This window comes from Sturnira hondurensis, unplaced genomic scaffold (genome assembly GCF_014824575.4).
Source record: "Sturnira hondurensis isolate 20B ecotype Veracruz unplaced genomic scaffold, ASM1482457v3 Scaffold0021354, whole genome shotgun sequence".
NCBI lineage: Eukaryota > Metazoa > Chordata > Mammalia > Chiroptera > Phyllostomidae > Sturnira > Sturnira hondurensis.
This window is the reverse complement of record NW_028093985.1, coordinates 4,005,069-4,032,780: the sequence shown is the minus strand read 5'-3', so window position 1 is coordinate 4,032,780 and position 27,712 is coordinate 4,005,069. Positions and strand designations below refer to the sequence as shown.

At 46.7% G+C, this 27,712-nt stretch overlaps 1 protein-coding gene across 3 annotated transcripts in view; it reads right to left on the bottom strand.

Moving 5' to 3' along the window:
* Positions 1 to 26,921, bottom strand: part of IQGAP2 (IQ motif containing GTPase activating protein 2) — a 277,347-nt gene extending 250,426 nt beyond the window's left edge. For all 3 annotated transcript variants that reach the window (XM_037032366.1, XM_037032369.1, XM_037032367.1), the window contains exon 1: positions 26,642 to 26,921. In XM_037032366.1, coding sequence (XP_036888261.1) covers positions 26,642 to 26,819 — 178 coding nt within the window. In that variant the 5' untranslated portion in view covers positions 26,820 to 26,921. The remainder of the gene's footprint in view (positions 1 to 26,641) is intronic.
* Positions 26,922 to 27,712: the final 791 nt, after the last annotated feature.

The window sequence follows — 27,712 nt, the reverse complement described above, 5'->3', positions numbered from 1 at the left end:
ATCCAGGAAAAAAATTGTTCACGCAAATGTGATAGATGAGACCTATGGAGGAACGTACTACACAGGGGGAGGAGGAGTCAATGGGAGTCTCAGGCTGTGAAGATGAGTGAGGAGGACAAACGGTGATTAAAAACAGGCTGACCACGACTGAGCACTTACCATTCTAAGTCTTTCTGAAAATTATTTTAATCCTCACAGAAACTGCGTGAGGCAGGTATTATTATTTCCACTTACCAAACGAGGAAACCACGGCCTAGAGTGGCCATTTTGGAGCCTGGATTGGGATGAAGGCAGTCTGGCTCGGGGACCCAGCTCTAAACGGACAGGCTGTGATAGCTCTGCCTCTAAGGCAATAGGGGCAGCACACCCGCACTGCCACCTAGTTAGCCCGGGGTTCCTCTGCAGGTCAAGGAAATGAATGCAGAGTCTGAACACAGTGAAATGAGACTCAGGTAACACGATTAAGTTCGGGTATTTATAAGTCAAGAGATTACACACAAAAATAAGTATTCTATCCTTCAAAATAGCCATCTGAGAAGCTCTATATTCATTCCAACTTGGCTGCCATCACTGAGCACATTTTTGGATGCCTCTTGGAATGTCTTTGCACACAATCATGTATTGCTTTCAAATATCCTGAACCTTCAAAGATGGAGCAGACGTTTGCAAATACCCAGCAGTCAAATCAAGCCCAGCCTAGAAAATAAGGTGGCAAAGTGAAGGTCTCATTACTTCGGATTATTTTTTCCTGCTTGCCTGATAAAATGATTCTGATGGCAATTCCAAAAGAAAATAACAAAACTCTGAACTATAGAAGCTGATTTGAAGGCTATCACTTATTTAAAAGTGTAAGAGCTAGTTTGGTGTTTAGATTCATAACTTCATAGTTACATCTACCAGGTAAGAAATTTTCCCCTTAGTTTCTCCTTCATTTGAGGATGACAATAAGAACCGCCTTGTCACTACAGGCAAATGGTAAAGCACTAAGTTTAAGAATCAGGCTTTGACATAAAAAGCCTAAACTCTAATCCCAGTTCTGTTATTCACTGATCTCTAAGCCTCAACTTCTTTATTTGCAAAATGGGATGTTATCTAATTAGGGCGCAGGTAGGAAAGAAATGGTACTCAAGCAGGGTAATTGAAAAGAGTGTAAGGAAAACACTGTTTACAAAGGCACGAACAAGTCCAGGGAAGTGAGCAAGGACCTTGGGATACCCAGCAGCCAGCAACAGCAGAGAGCCATCACCTCCCCAGGTCTAAAGGGACAAGAGGAGGGAGTATTTGCAGCAAAAATTTAGCAGGAGAGGGCCACCAGACAGCAGCTGTGGCTTTAGGCAGAGGAACCCACATCACCTCCAACCCCCAGCCTGGGGAAGGACGAGGTGAGGAAAACACCCTGACTTACCATCCAGAAGCCAGAAGGCAAGAGAGCCCGTCAGGTACAATGGCCTGCTGGCTGGGACACAGAGCATAGGGGACTTTTGGGGGCAAACAGAGGGCATCCAGCCTGGCTCCTCACACAGGTGTGAGCTGGTCCTCTCACAATCACTCACTTGTCTCTGCCTGTTCTACTCAAAGGTAAATGCCATGGGTAGGGAGCACCCACCTCGCTCACTGCCCGAGCAGGTCACGGCTCAGTCGCTGACACAGGGTAAGCCACTCGCACTAGCTCTCACTAGCATATCACTTGAAATAATACCATTGTTTGAAACATTATTGGTGTGCTATACAACACAGGAAAAAGGCAAAGGGCTTATACCTTTCAAACACAGATTTGGATCTCCATTCTTGCTTCTACTCTGGTCCATTGGATCGAGGGGTGTGTGTGCTCAAAAAAAAAAAAAAAAAACCCCACTGCAGAATATTAGCTTAGAAATAGACCAGGTTAAATCTTATTAAAGCCATACATCTTTTCTAATACTGCTGAATCCCCCAATTTGATTATATGAACACAGCTAATTCCATTTGGGAGATAATACAAGCTTAACAGTTCAACCCAGCATGGGTATGTCTCCTCTTGGTGAATATGGAAGCCATTATACAAGGGTCAGTCGGCATCATCACGCATTTCAGGAATGGTGCTGCTGGCCAGGAGGCTTCTCAGAGGAGGAGTGAGAAGAGAGACAAAGCAAGACAAATTAACAAAAAGACTGGTTCTCTTAATTCTCTGTGATGACTGCAGTGCACGCTAACCGGTCTAGAGCCTACCTGCATTAAGATCACACCCACCGCAACTGTTCACATAACAACATACAAGGAAGGGAGGTGTCGTCACGCCCCAACTTTTGGAGGTTTGCCTAAAAAACCAACTTCAACATATTTTAAAAGCTAACATTTCACATAGCAACTCATACTACAAGAGCAATATAAAAATACTTAATTCATTTTGAAAAAGCGTAAAGAGCACAGAACTACAGAGAGTAACACATGAACTCCCCTTTAGACCTGACGCCCACCCAAGTCCTCCTCTTGTCCCCACTAGAAACCCCCATTCACAGATTGGTGTGACTCCTCCACACTGTTTGCTGAATTTTTACATATATGTGTTTATGTTACAGTAAAATACAATGGATCACTGAATACATGTTTTTCTGTAAATAATATTGTCACTCGGTATATAGATATATTCCCATGTCAGTATATACAGAACTACATCATTTTTTAAAGGCTGTGTAGTATTTCAAACACATGTATTTTAATGTATTTAAACCAACTGTTAGACACTTAGGTCAACTTCAGTTGTTGTACTCACCTTAGCTACTTTCATGAATTCTTTACAACATACACAGCTCATCTTTTATTTCCCCATCTATAATGAACTCATTCTCGATACAGCTTTGCTGACTTCTCACACTAATTTTCTATTGAATCAGTGTTGTGGTATCATGTGGACTACATAGTTGATATGGCTTTTTTTAAGTGATTACAAATTCTCTGATTCCTTCTATAAGGAGGTGGGATCTATGTCCCATCCCCACGAATCTGAGCAAACATACAATGGCTTCAACCAGTAGAGGGTGGCAGAAGTGACTTTATCCGACTTCTGAGGCTAGGTTGTAAAAGTCCACTCGGTTTCCTGTGGGTGTCTTGGAAGCCAGCCCCCACGCTGTGAGGGCCACATGGACAGTCTACTCGAGGGTGCTCAGGTAACGCCCCAGCTGAGTCCAACCTTCAGGTCATCCCAGCCCCGGTTCTGGGCATGTGAGTCAAGTTTCCAGATGATTCCAACTCCTCTAGAAGTTTGAGTCTTTCCAGAACATTAATTGGTTCAGTAAATGGAGAAAAGACAAGCCATTACCACTCTGTTCTGCCTGAGTTCCAAGCCCAAAGAATCTGTCTGGAAGCTCAGTGAGATGGTGGTGGTCGTGGTCACTAACTTTTGCAGCAATTGTTACATGGCACCATATGAGAGAATTGGCAGTGCACAGGTCTGCGTGCCTAACTCAAGCAGCTGACATTTCTCTTGTCCCAAATCTTATTACTCCCATTACTTCTTGCTGTAAACACAAGTCCAAACTCTTTTAGATTGGGACTAGGACCTCAAATGAGTCTTTAAACCATTGTAAAAACTCCTGTCCTTACCTATAAACTAGAGGTATCACCTTTCTCTTCTAAAGGGTGTGAGAGAACTAAAAAAAAAAGTGCTAAAACTCTATACAAGCAGAATAATATGTGTGTGTGTGTGTGTGTGTGTGTGTGTGTGTGTGCGGGGTTCCTTTTCATTCAGCCCGAGCAAAGATATTCAAATGCAAATCCCTGGAGAACTTGGGGTTTAAGATTTAGTCAGGGTCTCTGGACTTCTGGATGGAGAGTGTAAGAACTTCACTTATTTCAATTCTTCCACAAAGACTTTCATAGATGGGCACTCTCCTACTTTTGAAAAGTTATGAATAGTGCAAGTTTACTTTAATGCTCTCATCAGGGTGATAGGAATATTAACTAATCTTAACACAGATAGACAAAAAGTAAAAGGACAGATACAGGAGGGAATAAAAACAAGAAAGAAATATGCCTAAATGCTCACATGGTTATATGAGGGTAATAAGATTATTTTTTCTTAAGTCAGTTTAAGAAGCAACATAAAGACATGGCTATCTTTGCAGATTAACATGCAAACCTGACTCCTGGCACAAAACAGTGGGTGGCCTGGGCTCCGTACCTTCCTTTGCATCACCAGTTTGAGATGTTTTGCACGCTCACTTCCCACAATGCCCAACGTCACCACCCACTCCCACTCCCTTCACTGCTACCAGCAGCACTGCAGACACAAGGGCTTCAGGGGAACCAGAGGCCTGGCAACTGCTCTCTGTGTTGCCCAGTGCCCAGGAGAGCATCCCAGGCTACAGGAGCAGGTGCCTGGCTGCCCGTCATCCTGCAGAGCTGAGCAACTACAAAATTATGCCAAAGCCCTTCTGAGGGGCTGGTTCTCCTGTGCGACTCTCTGTTCAAACCAAACCCAAGTAGCCAACAAATGGCTCGAAGTCTAAAGTGGTCCCATCTGCTGCTTTTCTGGAGCTGGTTTGCCCCTTCGATGCCCATTCAGGACGTGCAGCCATCTGGTCTCAGGTTGTCCTGCTAAACTGCTCTGCACGGCGCCAGGTGAGTGGCTGTCAGCACTGGCCCCTCCCACACGAAGGTCTGTGGGAGCCCCTGGAACACAGATTGCCAAAAGCCTTATGCTGCCCCCACGCAGGGTGTTCCATCACCCCCCCTGGACATATTTGCCTATTTTCTTTAACTGTCAAGGGTTAGTCCTTAGTGGAACTTCACTCCTCTGTGGTCTATAGCCCAGCAGCACGGGCATCCCCTGTGGTGGCACCCAGCCCAGAGCTCCGGAATCTGCAGTGTACCCCGATCATCCGTGAGGTACAGGCACATGAAAGTGTGAGAAGCACTGAAAGAGAAAACCCTTATTTAAAATGTACTGTTTTTGTGAGTATAACCCCTATTACACTAGTCATGGTAGAAATTTTGAGAAAACAGTTTTCGGTGGTGGGAAACAGCATAATCGCACTCCCAGCAGAGAAACCTCGTTATTCGTGCAATCTCTGAAGGAGGGGGGCAGGGCTCAGCTCACTTTATCTCAGAGCCAAAGCTGAGAGCATGAAAGTGAGGCTATTTCATTGTGACTCACCACACTGTCTCAAACACCAACTGGTCCAGTAAATGGCATTATGAAAGCTTACGGTGGGAGCTGGGCCAGACCAAAACGCAGCAACACAAAAAGAAACAACCAGGGAACAATTTTGTTTCTTTACCTGTAGTAATGATTCTCAACCTGAGACATTTGGCAATGTCTAGAGACACTATGGGTTGTCACAACTGAGGGGGGCACCGTTGGCATTTGGTGCACTGGGGATGCTACAGGGGTGTATCAGGGAACATCCTACAATGCACAGCCCCCCACGACCAAAAACTGTCCGGTCTGAAAAGGTGACCGGTGCTGAGGTTGAGAAACCTTGACCTTTAGAAGTAGCTCTCAGTGTCCCCCATCACCTATTGCTCAGTCTGCCGTGACACCCACACTCTGGTAAAAGGCCTGCACTCCGCTTGCTCAATGGTTTCCCACTGTTGGCTCAGAAGAGAGCCTGCCATTGAGTGTGTGACAACCAGGGACAGAGGAGCCAGGGCCCTGTCCTTTCAGCAGGAGGGCCCCTGCTTGTCCCCTCCTTATTATGCATGTGGCACAGGCCTTAGCTTACCTATTATAAAATCACGGGCAGGAAGGGGCCTTAGTGATCCCCTAGTCCAGCCCCCTCGGAGGCGTATTAAAGGGGCTGCATCCGGGCCCGCAGACTAAGGCCGTTCCTTTGTAACACAGAGGAAAGGGAGACAGGACTCACAGCAACACAGAGAAAGGAACAATAGCACAAACCCCAGCGTCTGAAGCGCCCAAGCAGCTACTGAGTGGCAATGCTCTATTTTTAGCCCAACTTTGACGGAAAGGCAGCCTGCTTTCCCTTCTCTCCAATGCCCTCGTATCCTCTCCGACAGTTTTGGCTTCCCCTCTCCCCCAAAGGTTGCTGGGAAGTTCTGTCTGGGAAAGGGAAGCTCATTTCACAGAAAAGAGAAAGACCCACCCTAATGGGCAGGGGGACCACACATTCCGATTTGTCCAGAAATGGCCCAGCTGACATCGTTGCCTTGACATAATGAATAGAACAGCCCTTTTCCCACAAGGTGCCTAGGTCTGAGCACTGGATTACACTGCAGCCACTCTTGGTCGTGTTACTCCCAAGGAGAACAAAGCTCCAGGCCTCGCGTGCTCCTGCCGAGCCCAGTCGGCCACAGACGTGAAAGTGAAGCCCGTGTGCAACTATGTCTCATTTGGCTCTTGCTGGTGATGTGTCAGCTGGCTGACATCCTGCTCACTGAGAATGACTGGGCACCGGTGAAGGGAAACCCAGGCCTGAGCACACGCACTTTAATCTCGTGACTTGATGGTGTCAAGAGAGAGGTTACCGGCACAGGCCATGGGAAAACCTGCTCTCAGTCTGACCCATGAAGTCACACAACAATTTCCAATTTAAATTCAGTCCATCCTCCAACTTCCAACACCAGCACAGATGAGAAACTCCCACTTCCGTGTGGTACGCACAGTGACCTCAGAGGTTTTACAGAGCTCAGAGGCCCAGGCAAAGGACAGCAGAAAAGCAAGGCCAGCAGGATGACTCACTGGCAACTCATTTTAACATCACACCAATAGCTTCTACCCGAGACTACGTGAGCCCAAGTCAGTCACGTCCAGATGGGGAAAGACTTGACCCCCTACAACCAGCAGGAAAACTATGAAAACTAGTCAGGGTGAGCCCCCCGCACCCCCCCATTTATGCATGATGACAGGGCTCTTTAGGAGAAATGAAGACTACAGAACAGGAAATACGGTTCTCTCTAAAACCACTGTTAACAATCCGATGCATTTCTTTCCAGTCTTCCCCCCACGGGGTTTCAGTTATGACTTCCCCACCGTGCATCCTGCCTTTTCACTTTATTCCACAAGTGTTTCTCCACATCATCGGAAATCAATCGGTCTGAGTTGTGTCATCAATGGCAACGTTAAGAGCTGTCTGGTATTTGGGCTTCAAAAGTCTACGTGTAACAGAAGGTAGTAAGTGAAGAGGATGGGGAGAAAAGAGAAACTAAAGCAATAAAATCTTAATGAAGAATCCTTCTCCCAAAGTAGTCTTGGTCGCCGGTGTTATGAGTGACCAAACCTCCCCTTCCATCCTGCTGGAATCAGCGATGAGGGCAGGCAGGCAGCCAGGCAGGCTCCTGCCGTTCCTGGGCTAGCACAAGGTCCAGGTGATATAAGCAAATATGTAAAGGGGAAGAAATCACAAGGTAGGCAGGCATGGTCAGTGCCTCCTCAGGGTCTCAGAATCCTGCCCTCCTGGCCCTCAGGGTCCTCCATGTATGTGCTCTGCTGTCCTCTCCTCCAGCCAACCCCACGTGCACACACGTGCTCAACTCTAGGCCTCAGCCCACACCAGAATGCTTCCCTTCCCACCCGCTGAGCACTCACTACACACCAGGTGCTGTGTTAATAAGTGCTTTGCATTGGCCACCCCATTTTGTTCTAATGATGCCATCAAGTAGGTACCTCTGCTCCCTTACTGTGTGTCACAGGAGAGGAAACCAGGGCAGAGGGCAAGTGAGTGACAGAGCCCGGGTTTGTGACCTGGGCCAGCTCCCCTACGAGAAGGGCCGCTGTTCTCAGAGGGCAGTGAGATCAGTGGGAAGCACTCCTTTGTGGAATGAACACTCTACATGTCTCTCACTCTCTTCCTAAAAGTTTCTGAGCAGGTGAACAAGGATGAACATATTAGGGAAAATGTATAAATATAAAAAAATAAATGGGATAAAGGGAAATATAAAAGTAGGCAGAAATTGATGAAAGTAGAAGGAATATAAATACAACCAAATGATGTGTGAGCCCTTCAAAAATTCTATAGATAAGCCTCAAATTTGGCTCTGTACTTTCTATCAGCTAAAGCAAAATATCACACACACACACACACACACACACACACACAAAACCAGAAAATGCATATTCATAAACTTGAGTTATAGATTCAAGTAAAAAAAAGTCCTGTTGCTATAGAAACTCGGTTGGAAACAATGTATTCCTCAACCATCCATCCTGATCAAAGGCTCTTAAATGAGCCTATTTCATGCTTGACTGTTGGCTAAACCCACAGGTACGGGAAGGTAAACCTGATAGAAACTGCCCTAAAAAAAGACCACACAGTACCCAGCTCTCTTATCCAGAATGTGCTGAAGAGACTTGCAGTCACTGAGAGGGTCTGTGACCATCCTGAGGGGCTTGCTCCTGCACGGCTCGGCCACTGCCCCTCTTTCTCTGTCCGTCCGTCCCTCTCACTAGGTTGCAGCCCACCAGGTGTGTCTGCTGCCCTCTGATGCCCCCATACCCTTCTTTGATCTGCTCTGCTCTCCCCCACTCTCCCTCCTTCCATCTGGCTTTGTGATGACGTCTCAGCCTCAGCAGTGGTCAAACACTTGACTTAACAGCAGGCACCCTCAACCTCGATAACTTACTCAATGATGGCTCCACACATCACTGCTCACAATCAGGCAAAGCCATTGGGCTAAAAAATTAGGATGTCTAAAATTCTTCCTTTCCCCAATTTAATACAGGGTATCTCCCCAAATCCATGTGTACCCAGAACCTCAGAATGTGAAATGAGGTCTTTCCAGATACAATAAGTGGACTCTACTCCAATGACTGGTGTCTTACAAGAAGAAAAGGCATACATCTAAGGAGAATGCCGTGTAACTGTGGAGGAAGAGACTGGAACAATGCATCTAAAAGTCAAAGAACTCTAAGGATCTCTAGTAACAACCAGAAGCTAGGAAGAGGCAAGGAAGGGTCCTCCAGCAGAGCCTTCAGGAAGAGCACAGCTCAGCCTCCACCTGGACTTTGGACCTTTAGCCTCCAGATCTCTGAGACAAAAAATTGTTAGGCCCTGGCCAGGTAGTGGATAGTTCAGTTGGTTAGAGCATAGTCCTGATACACCAAATTGCGGGTTCGATTCCCAGTCAGGGCACATGCAAAAATTAACCAATGAATGCATAAATGAGGAGACAACAAACTTCTCTTTCTCCCTCTCTCTCTCTCATCAATAAATACATTTTTAAAAGAGAAAATAATTTTGTATTATATTGTATTAAAACCACACAGTTTGTGTTAACTTGCCACAAACAGGAACCTCAAACAATGGCTAAATGCTTTACCCAGAAGGCAGAGTACCACATACCAAAAACCGACTTTTTAGCTTTTCCCAAACAGGTGTGGTAGGCACCAAGCCTGGAGTCGCACTGCCTGGGTTCAGATCTGTCACTTACTGGCTGCGGAATCTTGGGCAAGTTACTTAACTTCTCTGTACCTCAGTTTTCTCACCTATAAAATGGGGGTAACATTACCAACCTCAAGGGTTGTTACAAGGATTAAAACATGTATGAATCATTAAAACATGATTCATACAAAGCACCTGGAACAGATACTGGCATGTATGAGCACATTGTGCATTTGCTATTATCAGCATTAGAGGTTAAACTGACAGAAAACTGGTCCCCTCTCCTTAGAACTAACTATGCACACAAGTCCCACCTCTCATGGTCCTGCCCCTCCTCCCAGGCATGAAGTACCTGGGATGTCTCTCACAGGACTGCACAAGTAACCAGAGCCTGGCCCAAGATCAGAACCTTCCACTTACACAGGCTTGTCCGAGTTTCAATACTTCCTAAACTATTCTGCAGAGCCAACACTTTCTCTCAGTAAATAATCCTAGAAACTCCACAGACTATACTTAGCACAGTTCCAAACTAACCATTAAGAGAGAACTACTTGGTTACATGGAGTTAGACGGTTGTGATCCTCGGCTCATTTCCAACCAGGCGAAAGAATAACCAGCCTTCCAAAACAGCAGCCTGCCTAGTCCTGGGCCCTCCTCCGCTGGGCACAATGAAGCCAGGGCCCTCCAAGCACAGTTTCTTTATCTGGACCCCATGGCCTCAGAAGTAAGTAAACGACTGATGCTCACCCGTAGGAAATAGTTTCTCCTACTTTCAGTCCTCGGCTGTTCCAGAGCCGGGGCTCTCACGCCCTTGCAACCTTTCGAAGTGGCACCATCATAGAGGCCTCAGACTGCCCGTTCACCAGACAGCCAAACAGAGAGGCCATGTCCAGTAAAACAGTCATAACTCATTAAAAAATACCAGCATTCCAAATAATTCTTTCGGTGATCATTGGGATTACCTAAATCAGGGGTGACAAACTCATTTTCACCGGGAACCACATCAGCCTCATGGTTGCCTTCAAAGGGCCGAATGTAATTTCAACTCCTCAACAGTTAAGGAGCAGTTACATTTATACAGTCCTAAAATTATTTCAGCCCTTTGAAGGCAGCCAGGAGGCTGATGCGACCCCTGGTGAAAATGAGTTTGACCCCCCTGATCTAAACACAACAGCTTTGAAATTGATGGGAAATACATGAATAGTTTGCACTGAATGAGCACCTTCTCTGTACGAGGCACCAAGGACTTCCCATAGACTCATTCGTTTGATTCTGATTACCATTAGTAGCCCCATTTTACAGCTGAACAACATGAACCAGGGAAGTTAAGACTTTGCCTAAGGTCACACAGTTAGTATCTGAAAGAGTCAAGTTTGCAACCAAAACAATGTTTTTGTTTAAAAACCCTATACATCCACAAAGGCAACCTGTTACCTCCCTTTGCACTCTTTATAATAGAGACTAAAGGCAAATTATTATCTATGTTTTAAAACTATTTAAATTACCAACCCCAAACTAAACTCTTTAAAAAGATGCATTTGTGCAAAAATCAAAGTTGTACCTAATGTAAAGGTACAACTTTTACCTTTGCACACACTACCCCTTGTGCTACACACCACCTGAGGTTGCAAAGGAGTAAATCTTGCAACAGCTAGATTTCTATACCCTTGATCTTTGTCCATTACGAAGAAGAATGGATCCACACATGCCCCTGGGAGGTAATCTCAACAGGAGCCAAAGGCCTGCATTTGAACTAGGTTCTTCCTTGAACTCAAGGATATTTGACCCTCCTGAGGCTGCCTCAGTTTAGTCAGTAAGTGGAGAAGAGGGGGTGTGCCCTAGTGCCCAGGTCTGTTGCCCCTGCACCGCCCCCCCTCGCCCAGCCTGTGCTGTGACACCTGGACGCTCTCCTCACCCATCCAGGCCCCTGGCCACCCCACCCATCCAGCCCTGGAGTGCTCTGTATATTAGAATGTATTAGAGTGGTTATTTTCATTAGTAAGAAATAAACAAATAAGAGAGGTGTGGCAGTTCCTCATAAAATTAAACTGAATTACTACATGATCCAGCAATCCCATTTCTGTGTATATACCCAAAAGAAGTGAAAGCAGGGACTCAAATACCCATATGCACACACACACACACAGTGGTACATCAATGTTCACAGCAGTGTTATTCACAAGAGCCAAAAGGTAGAAATAATCCAACCGTGTCCCTTCATGGATAAACAGATAAACAAAGTGTGACATATACACGCAACAGATTATTATTATTCAGCCTTGAAAAGGAAGGAGGTTTTAACACAGGCTGCAACTTGGGTAAACTTTGAGGACATTGTACTAAGTGAAATAAGCCAGTCAGAAAAAGACAAACACTGAACACAGTTTATTTCACTTAGATAGGAATCCACAGTAAACCCAATCACAGAAAAGAAAGCAGAGGCGGTTGCCAGGGGTTGGGGGAGGGGGAGCTGAGTCGTGAATGTCAGTTTGAGGAGATGAAAAGTGGGGATGGCTGCACAACAACACGAACGTACTTAAGGCCACAGAGCTGCACACTGACAGCCAGTTCAACCAGTGAATTCTATGTGGTGTATTTTCCGACCATAACCGGGCACACAGGGTGAGGGGCTTTGGCTAATTCAGGTGACTGAATTGCAGCTGACTTTAGAATCTCCTGGGGAATCTGTAAAAGTGCTTGTGCATCACTAGCAGTGGGAGGATGGAGCTGGTGGTCCCCTTGGCGCTGCCCCCGACACAACACATTGCTCAGGAGGCATTCTGCGGGACAGCAGGCCTGGATTCCTCGGGAGGGGCCACGTCATGGAATGGGCAGGGGACGCAGGAGTGCTGTTCGGCCGGGGAAGACCAGAGGGGCATCACAGCGAAAGGCAACTTGACTGGACCCTGCACCCCCCAAAAATGGCTGTCCAGTACAGCTGAGGACAGTCTGGGGGTGGAGTGGGTGTTGACTGCGGACGTGAACACGTGGTACTGAGGGCGTGGTTGTGGAGGAGAACGTGCTTGCTGGCATGTGGGACAGGTGAAGGGGTCAGCGGTGAACCGTCAGTGTCTGCACACGGGGAGCTGAGACAAGCTGCTAACTAACATGGGTGAAGTTAAGTGAAAGAATGGATGTTCACTGTACTGTGTTTTGAGGTGTGAGGGTTCAAAAAAATTTAATAGAAACACAAAACAGTGAATACTTATGCCAGAACCCTACCCCAAAACAAACACATGGAACGTCCGGGGGATGGGACCCCAGGAAGCAGCAGTTCCTTTGTGAAGCTCCTCTGGAGATTCTAGTGGGCAGCCGGGTTTGCGAGGATGAACTAGATGAGCTCTACCTGAGATGTGGCACTGTGACGGCGTGGATAAGAGTCAAAGCCATGGGATCAGCCAAGGAGGTCAGCCCTCTGTTGGTGCCCAGCAGCCCTGGGAAATCTTCTCAAGCTCCAAAAGGACCCCAGCTGCCCTGCCTTCCACCTTTCTTTATTAAATAATAAGCCACAACACCTCAACTGTATACAGAAATGAGCTCTATCGACAGACTAGGAGTCAGAAACACCTTCCGAAGCTTCACGCCCCAGCTTTCCCAGGTCACAAAGTTGTTTCCTTTTTGAACCATTCTCCTACAGCATGGGTCTCCAAAGCACTACTCTTGCAAAGTCTTTTCAGTTTTGAGGGTCCTAACATTCACTTGTGTTTTCAATATCTACACAACTAGTAAGTGCAATGGTCCAATGGACAAGAGAGGGCCTGGCAAAGGTTATACATCAGGATTTGGAAAACTGATACATCAAACACATTGCCATCCAAAGCCAAAAATTTGCCTTTTGGGCTGAAGGAGGAAAAGATTCTCATTTCAAACAGCTTATGTCACCAAAACCAAAGTGACACTGCCTTTGAGATAGATGATTAAATGATAAACCCCTTTTGACGTGAATAAGACTGCACCAAATGGTTATTCAAATTAGTGGTGACTTTACCCCACAACCACCAACTCCCACACAGACACATGGGACCAGTTTTCAGTCCAAACCCTCACACTCACACATCTTTGGAGATCAAAATAAACCTTTTTTTTTCAGATGTAAACAGAAGCTCGGGACATACCCAATGTCACAAAGTGACATCTCAATCTAAGCCTTCCCACACTGGATGCTGACCTCACCATCACAGCGCTTCATGTCTGTCATCATTGTAGGGTGACAATACTTCCTCACAGCTACCTAAGTGTTATAATACAATGCCGGGGACAATGGAAGCTTCCAAGCACTCAAAAAGACCACAGACTGGTCTTGTTTTGACTGTGCACAGTTCACAAACGTCTCCCTCCCAATTTGAATGGCCAAGGTAGCAAGTGCAATCTCCAGTGGAGGGATACCCAAAGCTCTTACCATGTTTATAAAAGGCTCTGATCATGCCGGACTCTGGAAGGCATCTGGTCTGCAAACCCTGTGCAGATTCCATCATGCACACAGCATCTAGCACCTCCTGTTGTATGAAAGCACAGCCACGAGTGCTCTGTGTCTTTACAGGCCCTCGAAGTTCTCCTTCTGAGTCCAGAGAATGATCAATAACCTCTTCTTAGATCCGCAACTTTTATTTCAATGTGGACACTACTTCTTGATTCTTTATTGCCTTCTACCGATCAGCTTCCTCCAGACTTTCCCTGCACAAATTTTATTTTTTTTTAATTTTTATCTATCTCTATATATGTGTATATATATATATATATATTTTATTGATTATACCATTACAGTTGTTCTATTCCCCCTTCATTCTCCTTCACCCACACACCCCTCCCCCACCATTCTCTCCCCCTTAGTTTATGACCACATGTCTCAAGTTCTTTAGATTCTATATTTCCCCTACTATTCTTGCCCTCGCCCCTATCTATTTTCTACCTACTGTCTATGCTATTTTCTGTACCTTCTCCCCCCTTCTCCTCCTTCCACTCCCCTGTTGCTAACCCTCCATGTGATCTTCATTTCCTTGGTTCCACTCCTGATCTTGCTGTCCTCTTGGTTTCCTTTTGTTTGAAGTGTGGTTGTTAATAACTGTGAGTTTGCTGTCCTTTCACTGTTCATATTTTTCATCTTCTTTTTCTTAGATAAGTCCCTTTAGCATTTCATATAATAAGGGCTTGGTGATGATGAACTCCTTGAACTTGACCTTATCTGAGAAGCACTTTATCTGCCCTTCCATTCTAAATGAAAGCTTTGCTGGATAAAGCAATCTTGGATGTAGGTCTTTGGATTTCATGACTTGGAATACTTCTTTCCAGCCCCTTCTTGCCTGTAAGGTCTCTTTTGAGAAATCTGCTTACAGTCTGATAGGTACTCCTTTGTAGGTGACTGTCCCCTTATCCCTTGCTGCTTCTAGGATTCTCTCCTTCATTTTAATCTTGGCTAATGTAATTATGATGTGCCTTGGTGTGTTCCTTCGTGGGTCCAACTTCTTTGGGACTCTCTGAGCTTCCTGGATTTCCTGGAAATCTATTTCCTTTGCCAGACTGGGGAAGTTCTCCTTTATTATTTGTTCAAATAAGTGTTCCACTCGTGGCTGTTTCTTTCCCCCTTCTGGTACCCCTATAATCCGGATGTTGGAACGTTTAAAGATGTCCTGGAGGTTCCTAAGCCTCTCCTCATTTTGTTGAATTCTCATTTCTTCATTCCTTTCTGGTCGGATGTTTCGTTCTTCCTTCTGGTCCATTCCATTGATTTGAGTCCCAGTTTCCTTTCCATCACTACTGATTTCCTCTGCATTTCCCTTCATTTCAATTAGTTTAGCCTTTATATGTTCCTCTACTTTGTGACTATAATCAACCAGTTCTGTGAGCATCCTGATGACCAATGTTTTGAACTGTGCATCTGAGAGGCTGGCTATTTCTTGGTCGCTTAGAGTTATCAGCTCTGGGGCTTTGAGTTCTTCTTGCACCATCTTTTGGACTGTTTGCGCCTGTTACGTATCAGGATCGGAGCCCTAGGTGTTCACCAGAGCAGGGCAACTCAGTCGCTGGGTTGTGACGTTGTATGTGGGGGCGGGGTCAAAGAGGAGCAATGGTGTCCCGTCTGCCGCCACCTGCCGCTGTCACTGTCACCAGGGCCCACGTGTCTCATCCCACTGCACGCGAATGTGCCACCACGGTCAGCCCTCCACCATTGGGTTCGCCTGCTGGGGCCTGCACAGTCCGTCTCACTGTGCGCGAATGTGCGACCTGTGCGACCACGGTCAGTCTGCCCCGCACCCCGACTAGGTGTGGGTGCATCTGCCTGCGCGTCTGGGTTGGGGGATCTTTCCTGTCGGATCCTGCTCCGCTGCTGGCTCCGCCCCTCTTACCGTCAAGGTTGAACAATTCATTGTTGTCAGGCTTCCGTATAGTTCAATTTTCTGTTCTTTGGCTGTGTCTTTGTCCTCCAAACCTTTGTTGTATTCAAACTTGGTTGTGGGAGAAGGCACAGTGTTTCCACCTATGCCTCCATCTTGGTGGAAGTCCCTCCCTGCAGAAATTTTAAAACCTTGAATAGCTACTGGCCCTCGGGGCTTTTTCCTCTAGCAAAGTTACCATCCTAACTCCACTATGTTGATTCTTGCGTTTTTAACCCAACCCAACCTCTCATCACTGCTATACAACAAGTAGAGTCCTGGACCTCCCAACACATCAGTCTTCCCATCTGCCTCTTATCCTCTCTCACCCATACACGTGCACCTGCACATGCTCACCTGGAAAATGACATCTTTCCAATAATAACAGACTTGCTGCCAGACACTAAGTTTCCCAAGGCATAATTTGTAACTAATGGCAACTTTGTATCTTGAGCAGCAAAGGGTAACTGTTGTAACTTTTCTAACTATAGAAACATTTTTATAGCAGAAAATTTGGAGAAGGAAAAAAAAGTGTTTAATTCTCCCATTATCTAGTTATCTAGAAAGAACCACTACTGGACACGTTTACCAACTTATGCACCCAACAGTAGGGATACAGCAGTGACCAAAAGACAGTTCCAACCCTCATGGATTTTATTGCTGTTCTAATTTAATCCATGTTTTTCTGCTACTTTTTCCCATACCATGGCTCTAGCAGTGCCTAGTTGTCTTTAACTTCATTTGAAACAATTTTGATAGATTGTATTCTGACAGCTGTCATATGAGTGTGCACTTAAAAAAACATCAAACCCAGTGAGATTCTGTGCAGCCATTTTAATATTGAAGATGGAAGAATATATGCAATGTTTTTGCATATTATGCTTTATAATTTCAAGAAAGGTCAAAATGCAACTGAAACACACAAAAAAAGGTTTGTGTGGTGTATGGAGAAGGTGCTGTGACTGACTGAACACGTCAAAAGTGGTTTGCAAAGTTTCTTGGCACTATTAACATTTTGGCCAAATAATTCTTTGGTGTGGGGCTGTCTTAGCCGTTGAAAGATGTTTAGCAGCACCCCCGGCCTCTACCCACTAGAAGCCAATAGAAGGAGATAGCCAATATACTGAAAATATCCAAATCACTAAAGTTATTGGTGAAAATGACAAAATCTGTTTTTTATTTTACAGAAAAAAAACAGAATGGACTTTTTGGCCAACCCAATAGTACAGTATTTTTCAAAACACATTTGGTTTGGTTTTTTGGGAAAGGTAACGCATAGGGAAAAAATGTCAAATATTCCCACCCTTGCCCTCAGTCTCCCCACCCAAAGGCATCTTATAAAATGATGTTTGCATAACCTTCTAGAGGTAGTCACAGGTACACAGGTAAGTGCACCTTCCGTTTGGTTGCTAAATGTTGTTTGTCCTACTTCACAGATCAAAGATTTTCAGAGATTTCGAAAGTGCTACATAGAAGCCCATTACAAGTTTCCCTTCTTTCTCAGAGTTCACCTAATTGGACATGAAAAAGTTACATCCAGAGCCCAGGCGGCAGAGGAACAAACAAGCACAATCCTGCAGACGGTCAGCTAATGCAAACCCACGGCAGCAGACATTGCAATCCTGCAGAGCTGAGCCCAGGCGCTGAAGCCACCAGCGCCTCCATCAGCACCCAAGCCAGGAAAGGATGCAGGGAGAGAGAACCGTATGAATCTATGATCTATCATCTATCTATCTATCTATCTATCCATCTACCTATCTTTTTAATGAGTATTTTCTTTATTTGGAAAATAAAACTCATTAGTGGATACAGAAAGAAAGTGAGAACATGTTTGTATCAGGCCATTTCTCAGATAAACTTCCTAAGAGTTCAATATGAGCAAGACTCTGGGAAGACACCCAAACTGGATCGGACGCCGGAGGAACAAGGTTAGGGGATGAGTGAAGAGAACTCCCACTGTCTGATGCTGACTACATGACCGCATCTTGCCAGGTCCCGGACACCAGCCCTGTGAGGCCTGCTTGATTGCCTAGGGCTGGGGCAGAGAACGCCAAAGGACTAGTGTCCCCAGGGACTCAGGTCAAAACCAGCCAAATCTGGCTGATCTCAGTGCTCCCTTTTGGGGGAAGTGAGGAGCAGAGAGGTTGACAGAGAACAGTTACATAAACTTGCCAGAATCAACAACAACAAACGTGGTGCAAGGGGAGGGGGCAGAACAAATGAGCGTCTGAAAGTGGGAAAGTCAAAAGCAGCCCAGATTCTCTCTTTCTAACGGTTCTAACATTCCAGCTATTCCTGTAAGTTGTGCTTCATGAGGCCCATGACCTTAAAACTTTGCTCACTTTCTAGAGGCAGCAATGCCCGAGGGGTATCTGATGGCCTCCATACCTCCTTCTCACCTTCTTTCTATGCCCCCACAGCACCTGGTTGGCCAGGTGCTGACCCTGTAACCAAGTGAAACTCTATAATCTCAACCAGGTGCAGAGATGAACCCTCATGCATGTAGCTCCTTCCCATCCCAGTAGCATCGTGAACCCTTGGGCTTTCAAAGCAGCAGCTGTGGCAATGATCAACCTACGCTAAGGGAAGCACCAGGATGCTTAGTAACTGCAGAGTAACAATGCCTCACTCAGGTAGTAACAACGTTTCTAAGATGACAAAAAAAAAAGCACTGCAGAAACTCAAACTCCATTCAACTTTATTTGGAAACAGTCAGCAAAAGCCACATTAGGGTTTTTTAAAGTCTATATAAACAAGAATTCATTTGATCTCCACACAAATTGAGATGGCCTCCATTTCCATATAAAGAAGTTTCCCACTTTCTGTCAATGAGGAAGGGGGAAGAGGTGGGGAGCCAGGGGAGGGGCTCTGGTGGTGAGGGTGACATCGCTGCCACCACCCCCATCGTTTAAGCACTGACCCCGTAGAGGCACATACTGAACAGTAATGTGCCCCGTGCTGTATGTTGCACCCCCGGGACTGTTTCTGTAACATGCAATTTGCACATTTTAATGTTTTCACGCAGCGATTCATTTAACCCTCTGAGCAGGCCCTTTCCCACGTGCATGTCACAGGTTAAAAAAGCCTGAGGACCAGAGAAATAGAACCTGCACAGGTTCCACAGAGAGTGAAAGTAAACCTACACGCAACAGTAAATATTTGCCTGGCACTTGCAAGGTACTGAGATTACCTTTAATTTGACAGATAATAGAAACAAGTCCTTATTTCAACAAGTGGTACAGTGCAGACATTTTAAGGAGAACTTGTAATAACAGGAAATATTTATTAAACCTCTTCTAGGTGTCACAGTACAAGGCTACCAGCTACTTACTGAACATAAACATTACTTAAGTATTTGCAATACATGTTGCTCCCATCACATTCAAATCAGGTCTTTTTATATGGAGATGACTAAGGAAATGCATTAACATTACTTAAGACTGAATTCATATTGGCAGTAAAATATAAAAACGGAGACAAAATTATCAGGAGCTAATCTATCCTAGTTTTTAAAATGATATAAAACAATGTCTCCCTTCGGAGACTTAGTAGTAATGGAGAAAGGAGAATAATTAAATCATTTTCTTTGGGGATCCTAAGCAAAATTATCATGGGAATATCCTTCTATCTTTAATCAACAGCAAAATAAACAGCAATGTGGGGGACGGCCTGGGGCACTTACACCTGTCACATAATATTTCTGCTAACATAGTCAACAGTTCTAAACCCTGTGGATGAGCAAGGGAATGACTGAGACACACTTTGTGTTGTCCTGGAGAAAAACACGAAAGAAGGGGACATGATTCCATCCTTCCTGTCCAGGCCCCCAGCACTGCCAGGCTGGGGGCCTCCCTTCTACCCAAGACATCTCTCCAGCTCCCCAGCCTTCCCAGGGGCTCCTGAGAGCACCCCCTTACCTAGAAATCCTTGGGGAGCTGACCTCACTCAATCCTTTAGTCAGGGGAGACGTTGGACTTTATCTCCCAAATAACATTTGTTTCACAGAAGGGAGAAAAACAACCTTAAAGTCATACCAACATAACCCCTACAAAAGAAACACAAGGCTGCATAGAATCAATGTCTGGGTTTGTGTGTGGTGCATGCGCACCCCTTACATCAAAGCCACAAGGAATACAGTGAATACCCAGGCAGTCACACAGCTGTGGGCTCTCGCTTGCTTTACAAAAACCTGCAAGCACAGTGAAGAGGGCGTCTCACAGAAGCGCCTTTTCAGCCCTGCACTAGAGCAGTGTCCCACCCCCAGAGATTCTGTTAGGAAGACCTGCATGGGGCTTGGGAATTCACCTTTCCAACAAGTCCTCGGGTGACGTGTGGCTGCTGCAGGGCCAGCTCCCATGGGCTGGGGAAGCAGCTGCCACTGCATCGTAGGCACATTGGCGGGAAGGGCCACACCCAGCCCATGACTGTAAAACCAAAGGACAGTGGGTAGAGTTTGGCCAAATCCAAGGGCCTGCTAATGAACTGGAAGCACAGCCTCAGCCATTTTTTAACAAAACTAGAATGTTGGTCCTTTGAGGGCACTAAATTTCCAGTGAAATCTGAGACATAAAAATTGCCACAAGTAATGGAGAGAATGAGGGAAAAAGGAGAGAGAAACTCTACCCCCTAGGTAACTTACTCGTCAAGACCCTTGCTTTGCTACAACTACACCTTTTTCTTTAGCTGTTCTCAGAGAATCTACCTGCTGGGATAGTTGAGAGTTAGTCGTCTGCCTCCCTGGCTGGAGTCTATGAGACCCCAGCCAGGGTCCGCCCCTGCCTCTCTTTGTATCGCTGAATGCCAACAGTTCCAAAAGCATAATCATTATTCGGTAACTTCTGGTCTATCCTGAGCAAAACTGTCTGACAAACTAGCTCATCCAAAAGAATTCTCAACCCTAGAAGCACAGGGAAGGACCTTGGAGCAGGCGCAGTGGAGAGAGAAGGCAGCAAAGGCCAGCACGTCGCCGAGTCTCACCCACCCTCCAGCCATTCCCAGGACCAAACCCTCCAACCACACCTACCCTGCCCACCATTCTCCATTTCACTGGGCAACTCCACCATGGAAGTCTCGTGAAACGTTTAAAAAGAAATAAAAAAGAACAATTTGCTTCAGTGAGAGACTGCATCAAGCTACTCTTCTCAAGATAGCCACTTGCCCCTAATCACCTACAAATACAGGATTCCACAAGACATCCCATTCCACCTACAACTCTCTTCCACGGCATTATCCGTACTCACTAAGCTTCAACCCCACCAGACTACCCACACAATAAATACACTGGGATGCCTTTCATTTTTCCCGCTGACTTTCCTTCAAGGTCATGTTCAAACTCACAACCTCCGTGGCCCCTTCCCACCGCCCCATCCAAATCCATCAATCACTCTTATGTCTTTACTGGCACAGAACTTGGAAGTATACTAGTGGATGAGCACTATTCTTTACCTTGCAGATTCTCTGACAAGCTGTAACCACCTTAAGTCATTTTTCCTTCATCCACAATATGTTATACGTATTAGGTGCTCAATTAATTGAAATAACTACAACTTGTTTCACGCTGTGCCAGAAACCATGTCAGCCACCCATCACGGGAATGTAATACACCACCTCTCAAAGCACAGGACAAACCCCCAAGGCTACCGGAGCAGTCAATGGGCAAGTCCAAACTCTAATCCTCATCTACTCACTTCATGAATACCACCCACCTTTCAAGGGAGAAAAGAAAGTTGAACAGTAAAGAAGTATCAGTGTGTCAGTTCACTATAAGCTCCTGCCTGATTTCTCATCAACCCCAGACTTTGAAGTGTGTTTCACAAATCATCCTATTTGGAGTCATAGGAGCATGCCACTACGTCACAGAGAAGCCTTTGATTCCAGTCCTCCACAGTGAGATGGGACATCTCTACACAGATTCAGACAATCTTTCATGAAGTGTGGATGCACTCTACAAACAGCCCTTGTGTTCCATGCTTTTCTTTGGGGGAGTGGGGAACAATTTAAGAGAAGACCACGCATCTCCTTTTAAGAACACACTATCCAAGTGGCCACCATTTTCTGCATTTTGATGGAACCAGGACAAACCCCTGAAACAGAAAAGGTGAAACACCTACGATCCATTCCGGGGAGGTGACCTGGCAATAGCCCATGAGAAAGGGCTGCAGGTTCTGACAGCACTGGCTCTCATGTTCCCACTGGCACCTGCTAGCTGGGTGGCCTTGGGACAACATCCCGGGTGTCAGCTTCTCTGCGAGCTGGGAAGCCAGGGGCCCTTTCAGAGACAATAGTGAGCGGCTGAGAGCAACAGCACAGGACAAGCACCTGGCTCTCAGGACGCATGCACCCCAAGCTAAAGTGCCTGCCTACCCTGTAGGACTTACCCTGATGCCCAAATCATTAGTTGAGTGTCCTTTGTTTCTCTTTGGTTACCATGAGGACTTGGTGCATTGGATTTGTGTGGATACTAACTTTTTAAGTAAAATGAGCTGTCAAAAGCTTGTGAAGTAGGAGGGTGAGAGATAACAGCAAAGGGGTTAGCTAACAGCCTAAAAACCCTAAATTCTAAAACAAAGTCTGTATTACAAGCTTAAACTCTCCCAAACAAGTCATTCTGCCTAACGACATGTGTAATTACAGTTAAGAGCGTACTAAAACAACACTTTAGCCATTGACCTTAAAGCTCCTTGTGCAATGTTCAGCCAAAACATGAAACATCAAGGAGTGACTTGACTTTCTGTCCAAGGCAGAATCACATGGAAACACTGCACACACCTCAAACCTTGCGCGGTTCAGATAAAAGCACCAGCAGCCATGCCGCACTAAACACACAGGGAGTCGGTCCTGTTTCAAGACCAGAGTCTTACTAAATCAGAACTTAAATTTCTTCATCTCAGGCCGATATGGAGAAAAAAGGTAAGAAGTTTAGTTACATTGCCCCCTCAGATATTCCAATTACTAGGTGATTTAGAAATGCCCCCCACTCAGAAAAGAGCATTATTCAAAAGCTCATAGCATCAGCCAGAATCTGGCTCTGCAACACACACACACACACACACACACACACACACACACACACACACGGCTCAGGTTGCACTTGTTAAAAGAAACCAACAGTGAAACATTGATCACTATTAGTTTTACAATGTTTCTCATGAGAGGAAAGTTCAAAGGGTAAATAATCACAGCTCTTGCTGCATGAACTTGATTACAGACCCACAATAGGCACTTAAATGTTGACTGAGTTACCAGTGATAAGTCTAGTCACAAAGTCCCTCTTACTGGCTTTTAAACTAGATTAACTGGAACAAAAATTTGACAGATCATAGTGGCAATGTACTTTCAGAATTACTTAAAAAATATATCATAATGCATTTATGATATATTTGCATTTTGGCACAAAAGTTATTTCTGAATCATGCATACCTAAGCATGGGTGTCATTTAAACTTGGTTTGAGTGTAGAAGGAGATTTTGGTTATGACATACTATTCTGATTATGTCTACATTAGTATAGCAGTTTCCCCCTTTTCCTTTTTCCATTTCTTCTGTGCAGAACTGCATTTGGTCAGAGGCTGATATTTTAATTTTGTTCTGTAGTAACGTGACACAAAGCAACTTCACAGGTTGCAGGAAGCTGTGGTCAACACAAAAGCAGCAGGGATTAAACAGAAAGTGGTGTATTCAATTTTAATTCCCTGCTCCAAAGTGCCAGTCAGAAAAACTTCTGCAATCTCTCATGTCAAAAAAGAAAGAAAGAAAAGAAAAGAAAAGAAAAAGAAAAGAAGAGAAAAGAAAAGAGAGAGAAAGAAAGAAACCTGAGAAGGGAGACCTCATGGAGAACTCATTGAGAAATCTCTCAAGTGCAGCTCACTCTGGTATTTTACAGACACTCAGCCTGGTGGAGAGGAAAGATACTGTAAAAGCCCGGAGCTGAGCTTGTTTATTCTGTACAAGAGTTACGAAATTAAGTGACATTTCAAGGGCAGAAGGAGAGATGGCAAACAGAAGACCAAACCTAAAACAAGTGTTATGACCTAATTCAAACTAGCAAAACACTGTTTTTAAAGCCCAGGCTCAAGTGCATTTTCTTCACAACGTGCCGCACTGGAACTGAAATGACAACAATGTATAGGGAGTGTATTGGTGCTTTGCCTGTTTTTTAATGTTGGGGGTAAAGCCTGTTTGGTATAGTTCAAGGTTTTATTGAACTTGTACTTACCAAACCCACAAAAATAAAAAGCAGATCTTTGTCATGCAACACAGCAAGGACAAGCCTGTGCCATCCTCATGTTGACAGGAGCCCAGAAAGCCAAAACGCCCAGAAATGATATATATTCTAGTGCATCACATCATTCCCCCTTTGCATGGATCATCAATGTTAGGTAGTACTAAGCTATAAGCCACTAGACATCGTTTTAAAATAAATTACAAACATACACCATTCATGCCCCTGGTATCAAAATTATAGAAATGTTCATTTTAGGACATAACAGGCTGCTGTATTAAGGCCTTAAGATTTCCGAGTGGTCATACAGCCTGGAAACTGGCAAGTGTTTTCCATTTATTATTACATTAAGTGACCAAAGAATGCCAGCACTTCATGACCTGAGGAAGGTAAACAGGAGCGATTCCAACGAGATGGCACATTAGACCAGAATCATGAGAAAAGCTGGACGGTGACTCCCAAAGAAAGCGGCTGTGTGACGTGCTCTTCACGAGTGTGGGACCTGAACCTCCTGGAGCTGCTCCTGAGCCCTGTCGCTACTGAAGCGACCTCATAGATGCACCGGCAGAGACACAGACGGAAATGCTGCGTTAATGCACCGCACTTGCCACTGCCACTCTGCACGGTACAACGAACTAATGGAGGGTGTCACAACGAACAGGTCATGGCTTCAAATATGACATCAAAAACTATTTTTCCCTGGCTGGTGTAGCTCAGTGGATTGAGTGCGGGCCTGTGAACCAGAGGATCGTGGTTCGATTCCCAGTTGGGGCACATGCCTGGGTTGCAGGCTGGTTCCTTGCAGGCCAACNTGAGAAAAGCTGGACGGTGACTCCCAAAGAAAGCGGCTGTGTGACATGCTCTTCACGAGTGTGGGACCTGAACCTCCTCGAGCTGCTCCTGAGCCCTGTCGCTACTGAAGCGACCTCATAGATGCACCGGCAGAGACACGGACGGAAATGCTGCATTAATGCACCGCACTTGCCACTGCCACTCTGCACGGTACAACGAACTAATGGAGGGTGTCACAACGAACAGGTCATGGCTTCAAATATGACATCAAAAACTATTTTTCCCTGGCTGGTGTAGCTCAGTGGATTGAGTGCGGGCCTGTGAACCAGAGGATCGTGGTTCGATTCCCAGTTGGGGCACATGCCTGGGTTGCAGGCTGGTTCCTTGCAGGCCAACTACCAGCAGGGGATGCACAAGAGGCAACCATACATTGATGTTTCTCTCCCTCTCTCCTTCCCCTCTAAATATAAATAAATAAATAAAATCTTTTAAAAAAACCAACTACTTTTTGTATATATTCACCTAGTTTCCGACGGAATGTGGCACAGTAATGCTACTACATGTTCTGGGAGCCTGTCACACTATAAAGCACTTTCACCGACTTGGATGGGCAATGCACGCTCCCTTGCACCCAGTAAGCTCAGCTGTCTGTCTGTGTGGTTTACCAAAGTGCAAACTCAGGCTTCAAAGGGCTGGTTCTTGGTTAACTGCTGAATGCATTTCTCTACAGTTCAGAGGCTTCAGCTGCCTCCTGAAGTCTCCTCCTTCATGAGGTCTCCTCCACACTCAGAGCCCGACACCACCAGGGTCACGTGGGAAAACTAACTTCCCATCTCTGACACTCCATTCCAAGACTGAGGGAGAGGAAGAGGAGGGTGAACTTACACAGGCTACTACTCCCCCTATTATACCGGGCAATTCGGTGATCCTCCCAGTCGGCCAGAACCACAAAAACACCACCTTGCAACAGGTTTCACCACCTTAACCAAAACCTGGTGCCTCTGCCACCAAGGCCAGCCTCAGCAAAAGATTAACCTGTGGTCCTTGGCCATGGCTCACTAACAGGGCCAACCCTGGAGAGAGAGAGGGCGCCAACTTTCTGTTTGTTTTAGGGGAAATACTTCCTGGCACATGTTTAGTAAAAACTCTGAACTCTGCGCACGGAGCCACGTGGTTAGTGCTAATCTGGCTCCATCCACCCACAAGCCGCCTCTAAAGCAACCTCTTTCCGAGGGCAGTCCCTGGGGTAATGGACACCATCTCGTTACAGTCACACGAGCTCCTCTCTCTGCGGCAGTTTTCCCGCGTGCACGGCACTATCCTGCAGGGTTAGAGGGGAGCGGGGAGGAGAGGCTGCGGCCTGAAGTGTTCCTTTCGGCGGCAGCAGGAAAGGATTCACATCTGTGGAGCCCAAATTGGCTCTTTCGGTTCAAGTGAAGTCCGCGGGAGCTGCGTAGGAGGAAATGCCGGTCCCTCCAGGAAATGCGACTTTGCCACTAAGGGAGAGCGCGGGCGCACAACTTGGGGCGCCCACCTGTAGACAGCAAACAAACTTTCCTTCTGACTCGGAAGAATCCAGTCCCTTACGCCACCCCCTGGCCCAAGCCGGCAGCGGCCTTGAGCTCTGCTGGTTCCTCACCTGATACCCCTGAACTCCCAACCTGGTCCGTCCCAGCGCGCAGACCCAGCGCAGTCGGCGCGCCCCGGTGGGGTTTGGGGGCTAGAGAGCGAGGTTTGACAGCTGGGGATCATAAATTTATGAGGAGAGCAGAAGGACACCGCTCACTACCCTTGGTAACTCCAGCTCCCAACTTTGCAGCCACACAGCCGCTGCCCTCCTGTTCTCCCCTAGGCGCGCACCCGGCTCCCTCGGCTTCTCCAATGCGTTTCTAGGGAGAGGGTTCCCTAAAGGCGGTGGAAGCCCCGCACTCCCGGTGCACTTACAGCCATAGCGGGGTCTCTGCAAGGTCGGCAGCTCCTCGTGGGGCATCCTGCGCGGCTCGGGGGGCCCGCCCCGGGCGCGCCCCCCGCGGCTTCCCTCGCTGGCCAGGCTTGCCGGTTCCGCGCCCGCTGGCGCGCTTGTATCCGGCTTCTCGCTGCCCTCCCCTGGCCGCCCCGGCATGGGCGACCGGCTCGCTCGGCGCTCCCTTGTCGGCGCCCGCAGCAGCCGCGCGCACAGACACCCGAGCCCAACTGAACTCTTCTCCCTCACTCCCTCCCCGCCGCCGCCGCCGCCGCCGCCGCCTCCCAGGGCAGGTTTCCTTTCTCCTCCTGCCCGGCCCCGTTATCCAACGCGCCAGGAGCGCGCCACGGCGCAGCGACCCCTACCGCGTGCGAGGCGCAGCGCCCGGGCCGCGTGGGCCCGCCCCTAGCCGACTCTGTATTTGGAGAAAGGCTGAGCGGTCGCGGGCCGGGATCCCCTGCAGCTGGGGCCCGCGCAAAGCTGGCGCCCTGGGGTCTGCGGCCGCCCCGCCTGATGTTTCTCACTTCGGGGGCGTTGAAAGAGTGGAAGTGAAGCTACGCGGGCAAGAGCAAGAAAAACCGCAGAAGGCAGAGGCAGCGCCATTCGCCCAGGGTGTTGCTCAGTTACAGAACAAACAGCCAGTTCCTCTGGGGAGACTGAGCGCTGGTCGCATGTCTATTTTTTTAATTTTATTTTCCCCTTCGAAAATTGCTATTGTGCCTCCTGGTCTACAAAATACAGAGTTCGTCTTTCATGACAAGAAACTGAGAATGTGTGCCTGCATTTGCTGGAGGGTCGAAATAAACAGTGCTTAAGCAACCATTCAAATTGCGAGGGCGAGCCACCCTCCACTCACCTTCGGCCCGCCCTCCCGCCCTCTGCGCGCTAAAAAAGTAGCCCAGCCCAGCGCGGGGTAGCACGCACAAAAACCTTTTCCGGCTAAGCTTTTAAGGAAATTAAACCACATGTGGACGGTTTAAGAGAAGGGTTTTTCCTCTTTGGGACTAAGAGTGGTAAGATCTGGAGGAATGTGGGACTCTTCTATACCTGTG